The 15737-nt window shown below is 35.2% G+C and overlaps 1 protein-coding gene across 2 annotated transcripts in view; it reads right to left on the bottom strand.

Annotated features, from left to right (window-relative positions):
- The window catches only part of MON2 (MON2 regulator of endosome-to-Golgi trafficking), a 129272-nt gene that overhangs the window by 67398 nt on the left and 46137 nt on the right, over window positions 1-15737 (bottom strand). For both annotated transcript variants that reach the window (XM_090273546.1, XM_090273547.1), the window contains exons 9-19: window positions 13052-13176; window positions 12509-12645; window positions 9817-9970; window positions 7687-7919; window positions 5680-5761; window positions 4728-4912; window positions 2276-2388; window positions 1840-1944; window positions 1403-1483; window positions 1251-1324; window positions 1073-1163 (exon numbers count right to left, since the gene is read on the bottom strand). In XM_090273546.1, the coding sequence (XP_090129672.1) occupies window positions 1073-1163; window positions 1251-1324; window positions 1403-1483; window positions 1840-1944; window positions 2276-2388; window positions 4728-4912; window positions 5680-5761; window positions 7687-7919; window positions 9817-9970; window positions 12509-12645; window positions 13052-13176 (1380 nt within the window). The remainder of the gene's footprint in view (window positions 1-1072; window positions 1164-1250; window positions 1325-1402; window positions 1484-1839; window positions 1945-2275; window positions 2389-4727; window positions 4913-5679; window positions 5762-7686; window positions 7920-9816; window positions 9971-12508; window positions 12646-13051; window positions 13177-15737) is intronic.

The raw sequence follows: 15737 nt of genomic DNA, 5'->3' as shown, positions 1-15737 counted from the left end.
TCATTGGTTGATTCTTGTATGTGCCCTGACTTGGGCTCAATCTCACAACCCTGGCATATAGGGATGATGCTCCAACCAGGGATGATCTTGACTTCTTATAACATTTTCTCTTATTTCCATGATACTGCCCTTTCCTATCTAAAATCCTACCATTCCTCCAATTTCTAGCTCTAATCACACTAATTCATCTTGATTAATCTTAATTCATTTTAGCAGAAATGTGTATGAAAAATGTCTAAAATGGTAATAAGAATTCAGAGAATCAGTGTCACATCACTTAGCACTTACTATTTATTTAGATTCTTGTACCATCTTAACTGCCACTTAGTTATAAGCCAAGTAATTAATATGCTCTTTGAAAGTAGAAATCTTCTATTTTCTAGCAGTATCATGTACATAGTAAGCACTGTACTTGCTGAGTGAATGCATAAATTTTCAAGACATCATCACATAAACTGGCTAGAATTTCATTAAAAATAATTTAAAATATTAAAAATATTTTACTTTTGTTTTAAGAATTAATCTTAAAAATACAGAATTACTGAAGATAACAAGAAATGTATTACTTTACTATATTTTATATTATCCTTGTCTGGATCTGGAGTACACTATAATACATGTTTTCAAACACCTGGATATCTATGTAATTCTCTAGCTATTTGCTATAATATACAAAACATTGCCCTAATAAGATTTTACTGGTTAACTTTAAATGGGTCACATGAGCCACGATGACAAGCCACAGTATACACAGTTATAACAGGACTGGGTGAAATTATAATTAAGAAGTACATGAAACACAGTTTATTCTTCTATTATTATTTTTCATATGAAGAACTGTAAGCTTACTTTTGCCTCACCCTATACACACTGGGACATATCATAAGCCAAATCATGTTCTCTTCACTAGTTCCTCAACATACAACCATAAATGAAAAAAACTCAACTGAGTAGGATTAGCCTACAAGTTACTGCTCCCACTAGTAAGACACTAACATCATAATGAGTATACACCTTATTTATAATAACTAAATAATGTACCATATTAAAATAAAAAGGCAGAATATCATACCTTATTATTTCCATAAGCCATATCCATTGCTTCTAGGGATAAGGAACAAAGTGCATTTATTAAATGATGCAATGATACGTCATCAAGGTACCTGAAATAAAAAAAGAAATAAGACATTCTGATCTAAAACATATAGCTAATAATAATGTTTCTACCAATTTAAAAATCTGACTCTTACTGTGAGCTTTCAAACAATCTTGAAAGGATATTGGAAATCACTGGTAAATCTGTCATCACTGCTGTTGTTAGAACCTAAGAAAAGAATAAAATTAAATGTAACATATAAACATTTTGGGAAGCACTAACTGAGTAAAAACGTCTAGAACTTACTGTACTGGGACCTTCTACAGCTCTCCCAGGTTTCAAGGCACCACCACTACTAGGCTTTAATCCCAGAATCCATACAAGATGCTGAAAAAAATTTTTTTAAATCAAAACAATTTATAAACATAAAAAACTAAAATTAAAACTCAGTAGTAACTTTTAGTAACTAAAATTAAAAACAATAGTAGGCTTCTAATAACTAAATTTAAATCAGGAATTAATATACATATAAAATACTTATTTCATCAAGTATAAGCAGTAGAAATTAGGCCATTATTTCATACAATATAAGCCATGTCTTCTTTCCTTTCCAACTTCTCTTTTTCATATTTACTGCCTATTTCTTAAGCCTGTTCAAAGTTCTAATGGGGATTGCTTAGCTTAATTGTTAGCACTTAGATATAAAAACAATACTGACCTCTGACCCAAAGACTACAACATACCTGTAGAGTTGCCAAGACAAGTTGCCATGATGTTCCAAGAACAGCCCCATGACAGTGTGCCAAGTTAAGTAAAGTCCTCATACACTGGATATTTTTGGAAGTTAACTATATTAAAAAAAGACAGAACTGTTATGCATTCTTGAATATTAAAAGCTTGTAAAGAAGCATTCATATTCAAATTGTTAAAAAATAAAAACCAAAAATATTAAGAAAATAGATTTGAATGGTTTTGTATAGAACAAATTCATTTGCTTAAAGCTGGTTGTTATCATAGTTGGTTATGATAATGTCAACTGCATAGTCACCTAATTTCTTCTAAAGATAACATCCAGATGAAAGTAAGTACGTATAAAAATAAGTTTTGACAAACATACAAAAAAAAGGTACAAAAGTTTCCTTGAAAGTTATTTGGTAATCAAGAACAGAAGTACTTTACCATTACTGTTCCTTGAGGCTGAACTGCTAGGGGTTGACCTACTGCCACAACTTGCTGGTGAGATTCACTCGATGGACTTATCATCATAACATTTTGGCCCTGAATGGAATATGCTACAACAGAAAAGAATACGTAAATAATTAAAAAATACTTTTTATGTTGCATTCAAAGTAATGTTATCTTTTAAGATATTAACTTGATTAAACTAAGTTCATCTATGACACTTAGTTACCTATATGCAAACATTTTTAAAACTCGGAAAATGCAAAAAGATAAGTTAGGCAAATATTAAGTAATTTTCTATGTAACTTAACCAAATTACAAAACTCTGATAGATTTCTTCAAAAGCACTTAGAATTAGAACACTATTTTAAACACGTATTCCCAGTAAACCTTTCAGTTAGAGACCAAAATTTACATTTTGTTTAAAAACTGAATTACCATATTGAAATATATTTCGTCGTCGTCGGCAGCCGTCCGTCTCGAGAGACGATGGTGTAGCTTCTTTAAGAGTCTATCTGCACCGCCGAGAACGGCTGTGCAGTCCGACTCGGGAGTGACATGGTATCTGTCTCCTCCCGTGTTGAATCGACATCTTGCGATGACGCTGAAGCTACAGAGCCTGGACAGGGTAATATGGAGGGTCTGCTGTTGCCCATGCAGCAGACCCCCCCTCTCTTCGCAGCTGAAGGGTCCAAGGGAAAGACGGAGTCGATACAGCTTGGGTTCAGGTGCGCCGCAGGAGTTGCCGGTGTTGACTACAACATCAAACCGCCTTAGGGACTCCGGCTCCGGATTTTCTGTCGGGGTTTACTCCCTTAGCCTTTCCCCTGAAGAGGTATGCCGCAAGGCAGCGGAGGTTTTTTGGAGTCAGAGTTTTCCTTCTCTGTGAAATATATTTATATTGCACGTAACAAAGTAAAAAATATATAGTAAATAGGTCATAGATCAGTATCTGCAAATTGTAAGGGACTCTGTATTCTAAATATAACAGAAACTTGTATAATATTGGCCTGATACAAGAGATTAGTAATTTGGGTCAAATGTACCCTCTTGCATTTCCTAGCTTTAGGAGTGATTCTCAAATGTATACATTAACCTCCATATACGAATAAGTGTTAAGTGTCAACAACTTTTTTTGTAATCTAAAGTTTTCTTTCTTTAGCTTTGAACAGGGTCTGAAGATTTACCAAAATCGTGAAAATTAACAAACTGATACCATATCAATATCCTAGGGTTCTCTTCCACTAAAGTGACAAATCTTTTCATTTCAGTTCAATACCCAGAAGCCAAAATAATACTACTTATGGAAACCCCAGGAGTGCTGTAAGCCATAAATAAGTAAAGCAATCAATCAATCAGGCTCTCAGGTTAAAAGCAAATTAATTGGTTGTACTTTTTGTGGCATTTGATTCTTCACATTCCCAGGGAAGAGAGGGCAGGGACCGGGATCCTTTTGGAATTTTTAGAGAACATAATTTTTCCCACAGTTGGCTACAAAGAGCACCAGTGGTTCCCAAGGCAATCAACACTGCAAAGAAAAGTCTCAGTGCCACCCCGCCCTGTCCCGCCCCCACCCCTGCAAACAAAAGAGCCTTCATTCACATCTCAATAGTAAAACTGTGCGGAAAAATAGATGGAAATGAGTATGAAAAAATAAATGTAGACCTTCATGTTCTTATTTAAATTATTTATAATTGAGTTTCCTTTTCCACATTGTAAAGAAAAACCATATTGATAAGGTATGAGATGGAAAATTTTCAAAATGTGCCACAATCTTATAAAAGACAGTCTTACAAACTCCAATTAACAGGCATTTTTCACACCTGATAATATTTCCATAAGTTTATGGGAAGAAACTATGTGGCAAAGAAGTATTTGACTTCTTTCTTTCCATGAATCAGTAAAATCAATATACTTCTAAAGTTATATTTTATGTGCATATAAAATGTTTATGTATATTTTATTGATTCTTTAAAAATTTTTACTCTGATTCTATTTACTACTTTCTACTAACAAGACACCTGGATCTGGGATTTCATTATTTGGACAGCAGCTATGCATAAAAAATAAAAATAAAAACATAAATATTTTGAATGTATTCAACAAGAAAAAAATTTTTTGAATATCAACTTAATCTAAGTGGTTGCAAAGCATTACTGTTCTACAAACAAACCACCATTTCAACTGTATGTTACAATTTACAAAGGATTTCCAGATTTCTTTTATCCTCCCAATTATTGTTTAAAATTGGAATTATTCTCCCCTACCCTCATTTCCACTATTTTAAAAAGGTGGAAGAAATTGAAGTTCAGGGACATTAACTTCTCACAGAGGTCACAGACTCCCTGAGTAGAAAAGCAGAGGCTTGAACTCAGAATTTCTATAATCTTTTCTCTATGCCATGTCCCCCCACTAGATGAATGGAACTTTGAGTAAACTGAAGTCTTACATTTGTTGGAAAGTGTGGCTGCAGTGGTAGTATTCAAAACAGTAAGAGCATAATGGGGAGGCAGGGAACCTTTGCATATTGCAGTTATAAAGGCATCTCTTGAAGTTACTAGGCCCAGTCTTCCACAAAGAGCAGCCATAGTCAGTTCAGCTTTTAAAATATTCTCAGTGGCAGCTTCATCTGTGCTGAAAAAAATAAAGTACTTCATTTAATACGATTCATTTATTTTTAATTATAGGACAAACATTATGTAGAATTAGATATTCAGTGAAGTTTTAAGAAAATCTATTAAAATTTGTCAAAATCAATATACGTAGAGAAGGAAATTTAATTAATATATATCTGAAAATTAAAAATGTTAAGCATTTTGTAGAACAAAAAATAAGACTATCAAGCATTTGGAAATCAGTGAGTTCTGCGATTCTGAAGAAAAACATCTAAGAAATTAATAACAATTATTTTAATTGTAAAGTAGTAGTAAGGCTTGAAATAATTTTAGGATTATTTTCCATTAAAATTGTCACAATAGTCCTGGTAGGCAGCAGGGCATGGATACGATGTGGGACGAGCATCAAAACAAAGCATAGACCTAACTAGCGTGGCTCAGTGGGTGTGTGTTGTCCAGCAAAGTGAAAGGTGGTGGGATAGATTCTGGTCAGGGCACTTGCTTGGGTTGTGGGCCAGGTCCCTGACTGGGGGCATACGAGAAGCTACCCATTGATGTTTCTCTTGCACATTGATGTTTCTTTCCCTCTCTTTCTCCCTCCTTTTCCCTCTTTTTAAAAATAATTAAGATCTTAAAAAAAAAACAAAAACACAACACGAAGAATAATATTATACACACATAAAAAACTAAAATTAGAAAATAATTCTTAGGGAACATTTAGGTAAACCATTTTAGTGTTCTTTTGTTAACTGTCACATGCAATATAAACTTATAAAGACTTAATACCTGGCATCAAGAAGGAGTGAAAGAGCAGCAAGTAGACCACACCAGCAAGCATTCACCATTTCTTCCCAAACAGTTCTATTAACTTAAAGAAAAACAAAACAGCGTACATTATTTGATAATTATAAATGTCACTGTATTTGACAATAAATTCTAAAATCTCCCTGATGACATGGTAATATATCAAATATTCCATCAACAACTCAATTATTCAATACTAAAGTTCTTATGTTTAAAATATATCTTAATGAAAACTTAAAAACCACACTATAGTTTCAGAATTCAACGTCTTAAAACTGTTATTTTAAAATATCAATGGTAAGATCTTTCTGTATACAAGTTAACTAATATCATATATATATTTATATATGTATGTGTGTGTGTGTGTGTGTGTGTGTGTATATATATATATATATATATAATTACAAACCACCATTTCAACTGTATGTTATAATTTACAAAGGATTTCCACACATCTCCTTTATCCTCCCCATTATTGTACAAAATTGGTATTATTCTCTTTCTACCCTCATTCCCACTATTTTAAAAAGATGGAAGAAACTGAAGTTCAGGAACATTAACTTCTCACAGAGGAAGTTATACACTAGATCGACTCCTATTCCCTTCTCCTTCACTGGGCCAAACCTTCTCCCTATGTGGCCAGCTGGGAGTGAGTCAATGTAATAAGCTGGTTCCGCTGGAAGATCGGTTACATACATTGGGAACTGAGCAAGTAAGTAAGCACACTGAGTAAAACGGGATCAAGTTTCTCACTGTGGGAGAAGGGAATTACAAACATGGGAAGTTAAATGTAAACATTGTTGTATTAAACTGTAACTGGAAAAAATGTTGTGACCTCTTGGTATTTAACATAAAGAAAATAATTTTTTTAATGTAGAGAGATATGTGCTTATGTATGTGTATGTGTGTGTATTCAAGTACAAAGAAGTATACCTAGTGCCCATTTGTTAGTTTCTAAATACTATCTTCCACTGAAAGGAACAAGGGCTCCTTGAAAAAATAACAATGCTGGACGGGGCAAAAAAATCCAAGATAATCTTGGAACATGTTGTTTTATTAGACAGTAAGAGAGTGCTGAGAATATAAAAGGGTACACAGGCTAGCTTGAAAAGGGTCCCCACTGGCCACGTCAAGGACAATTTGAATGTCAAACAAAGTAACGACAATCATAGATAATAACCCTTTGAATAAAGTAGAAATCCAAAAATTCATACTAATATAAATAAACAAATGAAAAAAATAAATAAGGGTGAAAGGAGAGCTCTTTTACAGTAGGTCTCAAAGTATTTTTCCACAAAAAGGTAATAATTAACTTTCCAATGAAGAAACACGGAGACACATTAACCAAATGATAAAAGTTAATATCACCAATAATGAGACAACTAATACTGTATGTCTCGTGATATGTTGAACACATTAAGAACAGCACAGCAACATTTCTTCCAAAAATGAATAAATGGAATCTAATTATGAAAAACCAGAAGACAAACCCAAACTGACTGGCCTGTACTGTTAAAAAATGTCAAGGTCATATAAAACAAGAAACAATTAAGGAACTTTTCAAGATTAAGAGACAGTACAGAGTCATGGAACTAAATTCAATATGTGATCCTGGACCATAATGACGTTACTGAGGCAAATGACAAAATTTAAATGGGGTCTGGAAGTAGATGGTTACTGGGTTAATGCTAGATTTCTAATGGTGATTCTACTGTGGTTATGTAGGAAACTGTCCTTAATTTTAGAAAATACACATTCGAGTATTAAGGAATAATGGGGGTCTCAGGTATCCAACTTATTCTCAAATCACTCAGAAAAAAGTACAGTGACAAATATATAAACAGAAAGAATGGTAATACAATCAGGGTGGTGTTAACTACTGGGAAATCAGGGTGAAGAATAATGGGAACTCTATTATTTTTGCAACTTCTCTGTAAATTTCAAATGATTCCAAATTAGAAATTAAAAATATAGATCATAATAATATACCTTTTTCCTTATCCATTTGGTCTGATGTTGACTGTAATTCTGGCTGTTCTGAGGACTGTGTTGGTGAAGAAGCTGCTTCACTGGGAGTTTGACATTCTGTTTCAATCTCTCCTAACTCTCCTTCAATCATACTAGTGATACCACGTACAAGGTCTAGCAAACAATGGAATGCCACAGACATTGCATAACCTTCTGGTATAGTTGGGGGCTCGACTTTGTCCAACATCTCTAGACTGAAATTATGAAAAAAATAGAATACTAATTAGAAGTCACATGATGAAAATATATTAAACTATTTCTATGATTTGTAGATTTATAGAAATTAATTTGGTTTACTATTCACAGACTAACAAAATTAAGTGGACATTACTGAGTTTGTTTCCTCCTCCTTCATGGTATACTAAGAAACTGATAAGAAAAATTACAGCCTGACCACTGCTATAACTGACTATTTTAATAATTTACTTTTGCCTCTTCCCACTTGTGCCAATATTTTCATGAATTGTTGATGTTAAAAAAACAAAGACTTATATAGTTATATACATCTTAAAATCAACTTCTAAAAATCACTGCTTTCTTCTTGCATTTAGAGTGTTACTTGTGCCAAATATTCATTTGAATTATCCCTTTTAAATTGCCATGGCTTCAACCATCTCTACACACGCAGGTAACTTCAAAAACCTGTATTTTTCAGCCTCAGCTTTACTTTTCATTTTCACAGTAAACTCATAGTTATATCGTGCTTCCATTTTGAACCAAACACAGAACTAAGAGCTCTAAGAATATGAAATTACTAAATTCCCACAGCAATCTTTTGAGGTAGATACAACTATTATCACTTTCATAATACATGATGAGTCTGAAGCACAGAAGGTATGATGATTAATTTTATGCATGAACTTGCCTGAACCACAGGGTGACCTGATTAAACATGATATCTGGATGTGTCCGTGAGGATACTTTTAGAGATGAGATTAGCATTTGAATTGGTGGAGGAAAAAAACAAAACAAACAAAAAACCCCACAAAGACTTATATACAAAGTAGTATAAGACTTAACCAATTATAAAACATCTCAAACACTGACTTGGTGCTTTTAAAATAAGGTGCTAGCAAATCAAATCAATCCTATGAAAAGGAAGATGCTTTCACACTGGGGAAAAGTATTTATTATCGTGAAATATCAAGTTCACCTACCACCTCAGATACAATCTGCCAACACATTAAGAACAACAACACTTAGAACATCAATGTGTCAAGTTGAAATTTTAGAGCAACTTCTACTCATGGTTAGGACTAAGCTTTCTAAAGACAACAAATCCTTTGTCTTAAATCATGGCAAATAGGGAATTATGGTTTTAATTTCCTTAATTTTATAATATGTTGAGATAATTCAATGCAGGAAGAATAATTCAATGGGGAAAGAAGTAATGGTGCTAAACAACTTGATATTCACATATAAGAGTGATAATGAAGCCCTATATTAAACACACAAAAATGAATCAATGACCTAAACATAAGGGCTAAAACTAAAATCTCTTAGAAAAAAACACAGGCAAAAGTCTTCATGACCTCGAATTAGGCAATGTGTTGTTAGATATATCAAAAGCACAAGCAACAAAGAAAAAAATAAACTGAATTCATTAAAATTAAAAATTACTGTGCTTAAAGAAAAGACAATCCAAGAAGGCAAAACAACTTTTGCAGATCATGTGTCTGGTAATGGACAAAATTCTGAATATAAAAGAACTCTTACAACTAAATAATAAAGACAAATAATCCAATTAAAAACCAGCAAATATCTGAACAGGTATTTCTCCCAGGATGATGTATAAACAGCCAATAAGTACATGGATGAGAAGCTCAATGTCATTGGTCAATTTTTTAAAGTAGCTGAATAGGTCCCTAGGTAAAGAATCACATTTTGTTTTACAATAATCTCAAAATGGTACCCCCCCACAAATCCAGTCCTACATAAATTCCTCAAAGTACAGCGAAAGAAAATCAGTTCTAAAATGTATTAAAACTACTAGATCTGTAATTTAAAATATAATGCAGAGAGTAACATTTTAGGATAAAATATCATTCCCAACAATATCAGTTTTAACAAAATAATGCTATTACTACTTACTAGGTTGCTTTAGCACTGCCTTGTACTGTTATAGTCAGAATGGGTATCCAAGTTCCTCTATATTCAAATGCTGGTAGTAAAGTAACACCTCCACCAATCCCCAACATTCCTGAGTTAGCTGGTGCTGAGACAGTACCACCTGCATTATTGTTTCCTATTATACAAGGGGAAGATAACAAAGATGCCAGTTTACTACTTAATTATAAATCTCCAGTAGTCAAAGACCTGGTCAATTTTTTTAAATTGTGCTATAGGAATGGATATCCCACAAATAAATGAAATTTATCAATCCTACTTTGGCTATTAAGAGAGTCTACAGACCAACTTTATAATACATATAACTTTCTTTGGTCACTTTTTATCAGAGGTGGGGAATAAAGAATAAAAGGCCATGAATGAGGAAGTTAAAAGTGAAAGAAAAAGAAGATAGAGGGAAACAAGAAGACACTGACTTCCAAACCTAAATCAAGTTCACCTGTTTTGTTAAAAGGAGGACTAAAAAAGACCTCCTGACATAGTAACCAGACTCTTTAAAGAGAGGTATCGAATGAAGTTTCTTCTAAAAAGATTATTAAGTTCTTTCGGCCAAGATAGAGGCCTAGATTGACATGCTCCGTCTCCCTCCACAACTGAGAAGGACTATAACTACTGCAAAACCAGAAATAACCAGAAGTTCCAGAAAATAAAGCTACATGGAAGTCCAACGTATGAAGTTATAAACAAGTGGTGCTTGTCCGGACGAGTAGGAGGGGCGAAGCTGGGGCGGAGAGATCAAGCTGTGCTGGAGTGGGCAGCTGCAGCAACGAGCGCAGGACCCGGTAAGCACAGTCATCCGTATTTAAGGGGAGGTAAGAAGCGCCTAGGAAGCACCCCCGGCTGCAGACCAAACCCATCAGCTCACGATTCCAACGTCGGTCGGGGAAGGCAGACCCCCATTGCCTTGGACTGTGAGGCCCAGAGGGCGTGGGGATGGAGGAAGAGGCTCCCGGTCTCTCAGCGGAGAGTAATGGCAGGAATCCATCTTGGACCCCACCCCCACACAAAGAGCCACAGTGTGGTGAGAAGGGTCGCCCGGTAGTGATGAGTGCACAGGGGTCTGCCCCCAATAGTGTAGGAGAGGTGACAGCCCCACCCAAGAAGAAAAGATAAATGAAAACAGTCAGCATGGCAGGAATCATGATTGAAATACCAATCACGCAGCTAACCAAAAAGCAAATATGTGAATTAACCGATGAACAAATAGAAAATCTTTGTGAGGCTCAGTTCAGAGCTATAGTCATAAGGCAGCTTACAGAATTAACAAAAGATACTGAACAAGATGTGGAAGGAATGAAGGCTACTAGTCCTGCTGAAATGAATGAAAACACATACAAGACAAGTGGTGAGGGAAGGAAAACTGGGAATCAAATCAACAAATTGGAACATAGGAAAGGAACAGTCAACCAGTGCAGAAAGAGGAAACAAAAAGTGAGGAATATGAGGAGGCTCAGAAACCTCTGGGACAGCTATAAGCGAACAAACATTCAAATTATAAGGTTGCCAGAGGGTGAAGAAGAAATATAAATTGAAAAATTATGTGAAAAAATAATGAAGCAGAACTTCCCGAACTTGGGGAAGGAAACAGACTTACAGGTCCAGGAAGCACAGAGAGTTCCAGATAAACTGGACCCAGGGAGAACCACATCAAGATACATTATAATGAAAATGTCAAAAATTAAGGATAAAGAGAGAATCTTAAAAGCAGCAAGACAAAAGAAGAGAATTATGTACAAAGGGGTCCCAATAAGACTATCAGCTGATTTCTCAAAGGAGACTCTACAGGCAAGAAGGGACTGGCAAGAAATATTCAAAGTAACGAAAAGCAAAAACCTACAGCCACGATTACTCTATCCAGCGAAACTGTCATTCAGAATAGAAGGGCAGAGAAAGTGCTTCCAGGACAAAGTAAAACTGAAGGAGTTCATTAGATCCAAACCACTGTTATATGAAATGTTAAAGGGACTTGTTTAGGAGAAAGAGGATCAAACTATGAACATTAAAATGAAAACGGTATCACAACAACCAACAACAGAAGCTAGGGAGTCAAAACAAAGGCAAGCTAAGTAGGCAATGAGAGTGGGAAAAGAATTATAGGTATGGGGAACATTATGGGGGGAGGTCAGCAGGGAGGGGGAAGGGAGGAAGGGAGGGAGATGGTGTAGGAATTAAGAAGCATAGGAGGAGGGAGTGGAGTAGACAGGAAGATGTTGAGAAGAACTATATGCACAACCAATGGGCAAGGACTAAGGGGGGGGGACAACCGTGTGTGTGGGGTCACAGGGTGGAGGGGAGCAGAGGGAAAAGAAATTGGGACAACTGCAACAGCATAATCAATAAAATATATATTTTTTAAAAAAGATTATTTAGGACCTAACTTTTGTCATATTATTAGAGAAAATGAAAATATATCAGAGAAGAAAAGAAATTTTGGAGAAGAAATAAACAGTTGCTTCAGTGATATGAAATTATTCTTTAACTCCTGTCTTTAGTTACATATAAAATATTATAAATAAATATAACAAAATATTATAAAATAGATATAATACATTTAAGTAATTAAATTTCTCTAGTAACAGAATTTCTATAAAACATCTCCTGGGACTAGTGAATACTGTAAATTATGACAGAAGATAAAAACATGAATAAGCCTTACCAGCTTGGTTTGCTGCAGCAGGATTCCCAGTAGGAGGGACAAGAAACAATGACTGGATAAAAGATCCCAGTGCGTTCACAATATCACGAAAAACCTTGGTAGAATGTTGTTTCATATCATAGGACTGACAAAATGACCTATAAAATAATTTCAAATGTTTCTGGGCAAAGTATTTAGACATATTAAAAATTTTCTACTTTTTTTATAGCAAATAATGTTGATAAATCAGTCTCAATGCTATACTTAAACACCTTATATTTGAGCGATTTACTAATTTAGGACAGGTTCAGATTGAGGTTAATGTTCTCAAAAAATGTTCTTGGCCATGTTAACTCAATAAATTTGGCTGATGGCAATCACTAACCACACTTTTTGTCACTTTCCATTTCTTTCCACACCCATACCCCTACCCCTCCATATGCATGTAATAAATATACTTTCTTTTGTTTAGAAATCACTAAATATTTGTGAATAAATACCTAAACTCTTCCTACTGGCATAAATATGAACCTATGCATTTAACAAAGTATTGCTGAGGTTTACCGTAACAGCTGAGGCTGCACACACAGTCTGTGTATTGATTCTACTGCAACAGCTCGCAACCACTGTGGTTTATCTGCATCCAGAAATTTCACCAGAAGTGACAGAAATATCTCACATTCAGTTACCTAAAGAGTGTAAGATTTTAAAATAATATTTCTTTAAATCTAAGTATTATAAATTGCATTCTTATTCTTAATTTGGTCCTACGGACAAACCAATAGAATCTTAAATTTTAAATAAATTAAAATTCTTAATGGGAGTGGAGAAAAAGAAAAAGGAAAAGTAGTTATCTATGGAAAAGCTAACAGTAAAAAAATAAAAATCAGTGTCTTGCTAAATACATCCCTAAAAACACACAATAGTATCTGCTAGCATGATTAATTTTTTATCCTTCTTCTTTAGAAAGTACTATGCACCATGATGCCATCCTCACTCCTGGCTGGTAGCATAAGCTGCTGATAGGATACATCCTACCCCTTCAGTAATAAACAATGGTTTTTCTATTTATTCTTTTGCTGTTTAAGACAAAGGACATTTAGCGTATGTTTTCTAGTAGGAAAACAAAAAGGAACCTTCAGCAGTTGACACATATAAGATATACAAAATACCTAGAACAAGGCTTGGTACATAGTTATTAAACATCAGTTATCATTACATTTGTTAATAACATAAACCATCTGTTCTCTAAGCTGTTTGTAAATAAACAATGTTTAAAGCCCATTTCTCAAAATTATTTATTTAATGTCTGATGACTGAATGAATGAATAAAATATAACCAGTCTATCAGAGTTTAGATGATGGTTCCTATTACATATTTGTTCAGGACACAGCAAGACCTCTGGGGGGTAAGAATTACCTCGACATTTGTGATCACTAGACCAAACTGAATCTTCCTTCTACTACAAGTGTAACAAGTTATTGGACGTTTCAGCTAGGGGTGCCCTGAAATCAGTGAGTATACAAGGTCTGTCCAGAAAAAGTCCAGCCATCAGTTTGTGCAACATCGATGTTACCTGGCAGCCAAGTATAGTGGACTGGAATGTGCATGTGTAAACAATGATAACTTTATTGTACTAGTCAGTGAGGGTGGTAGACGTCATTCAGTGAGTATGTGTACTGTTTGGCTTTCGCATTCAAAATGACTGAGCTAGCAGAGCAATGAATCTGCATCAAAGTTTCCGTTAAGCTTGAAGATATCTCCGCAGAAACTATTCGGATAATTCAAAGGCCACAACTATGGGCAACTGGTGATTGGAAGTTTCATCACAACAACTCGTCTACTCATGCATCACATCTCCTACAGAGATTTTGGTAAAACATCAAATCACCCAGGTGACTCAGTCCCCCTACAGCCCAAATTTGGCACCCTGTGACTTCTAGCTTTTTCCAAAACTAAAATCACCTTTTCCTAAAAAGGGAGAGATTTCAGATTGTTGATGAGATTCAGGAAAATGCAACAGGGCAGCTGGTGGCGACTGGGAGAACTGTGTGAGGTCTCAAGATGCCTATTTTGAAGGGGACTGACGCATCATTGTCCTGTGAACAACGTTTCTTGTATCTTCTTCAATAAATGTCTCTACTTCTCTTTTTTTTTTTCACTTCTACTTAAGAATGTCCTTGACAATATATTACAAGTTATTAATTTTATTAAATCTAGTCCCTTAAGTATAAATATTTTTAATATTCCACGTGATAAAATGGAAAGTTCATCAAGCCCTTCTGCTGTGTTTCTATTTATTTTTTTAATTTTTTTTTTTTGGTTATTCAATTACAGTTGTCCCATTTTTCCCCCATTGCTCCCCTCTCCCAGCCCATCCCTTCTCCCGCAATCATATCCCTCCCCATTGTCCATGTCCATGAGTCATTCATATATGTTCCTTGACTAGACCCTTCCCTTCTTATCCCCCTTCTCTCCCTCCCCCCTCCCCCCTACTGACTACTATTCTAGTCTTTGCCTATTTAGTTCGTTTGTTTGTGTTGCTCTTTAGTTTCCTGTATTGGGTGATATCATATGGTATTTGGCTTTCTTTGCCTGGCTTATTTCACTAAGCATAATTCTCTCTAGTTCCATCCATCTTGTCGCAAATGGCAGGAGTTCTTTCTTTCTGCTACATAGTATTCCATTGTGTAAATGTACCACAGTTTTTTGATCCACTCATCTACAGATGGGCACTTAGGCTGTTTCCAGCACTTAGCTATTGTAAACAGGGCTGCTCTGAACATAGGGGTGCATAAGTTCTTTTGAATTAGGGTTTTAGGATTTTTCAGGTATAACCCTAGCAGTGGAATCAATCACTGGTTCAAATGGCAGTTCCATTTTTAGTTTTTTGAGGTAATTCCATACTGTTTTCCATAGTGGCTGCACCAGTCTGCATTCCCACCAACAGTGCAATAGGGTTCCTGTTTCTCCACATCCTCGCCAGCATTTGTTGTTTGTTGATTTGTTGATGATGGCCATTCTGACTGGTGTAAGGTGGTACCTCATTGTGGTTTTTACTTGCATCTCTCTGATGGCCAATGATGTTGAGCATTTTTTCATGTGCCTATGGACCTTCTGTATGTCCTCTTCGGAGAAGTGTTTGTTCAGGTCCTTTGCCCATTTTTTAATTGGGTTGTTTGTTTTCTTGACGTTGAGTTGTATAAGCTCTTTATATATTTTGGAGATCAGTCCCCTGTCTGTGATATC

This window comes from Furipterus horrens, unplaced genomic scaffold, assembly GCF_987537825.1.
Source record: "Furipterus horrens unplaced genomic scaffold, mFurHor1.1.pri manual_scaffold_4, whole genome shotgun sequence".
Taxonomy (NCBI): Eukaryota; Metazoa; Chordata; class Mammalia; order Chiroptera; family Furipteridae; genus Furipterus; species Furipterus horrens.
Note: the sequence above shows the minus strand (reverse complement) of the source record. Positions and strands in the feature narration are given on the sequence as shown.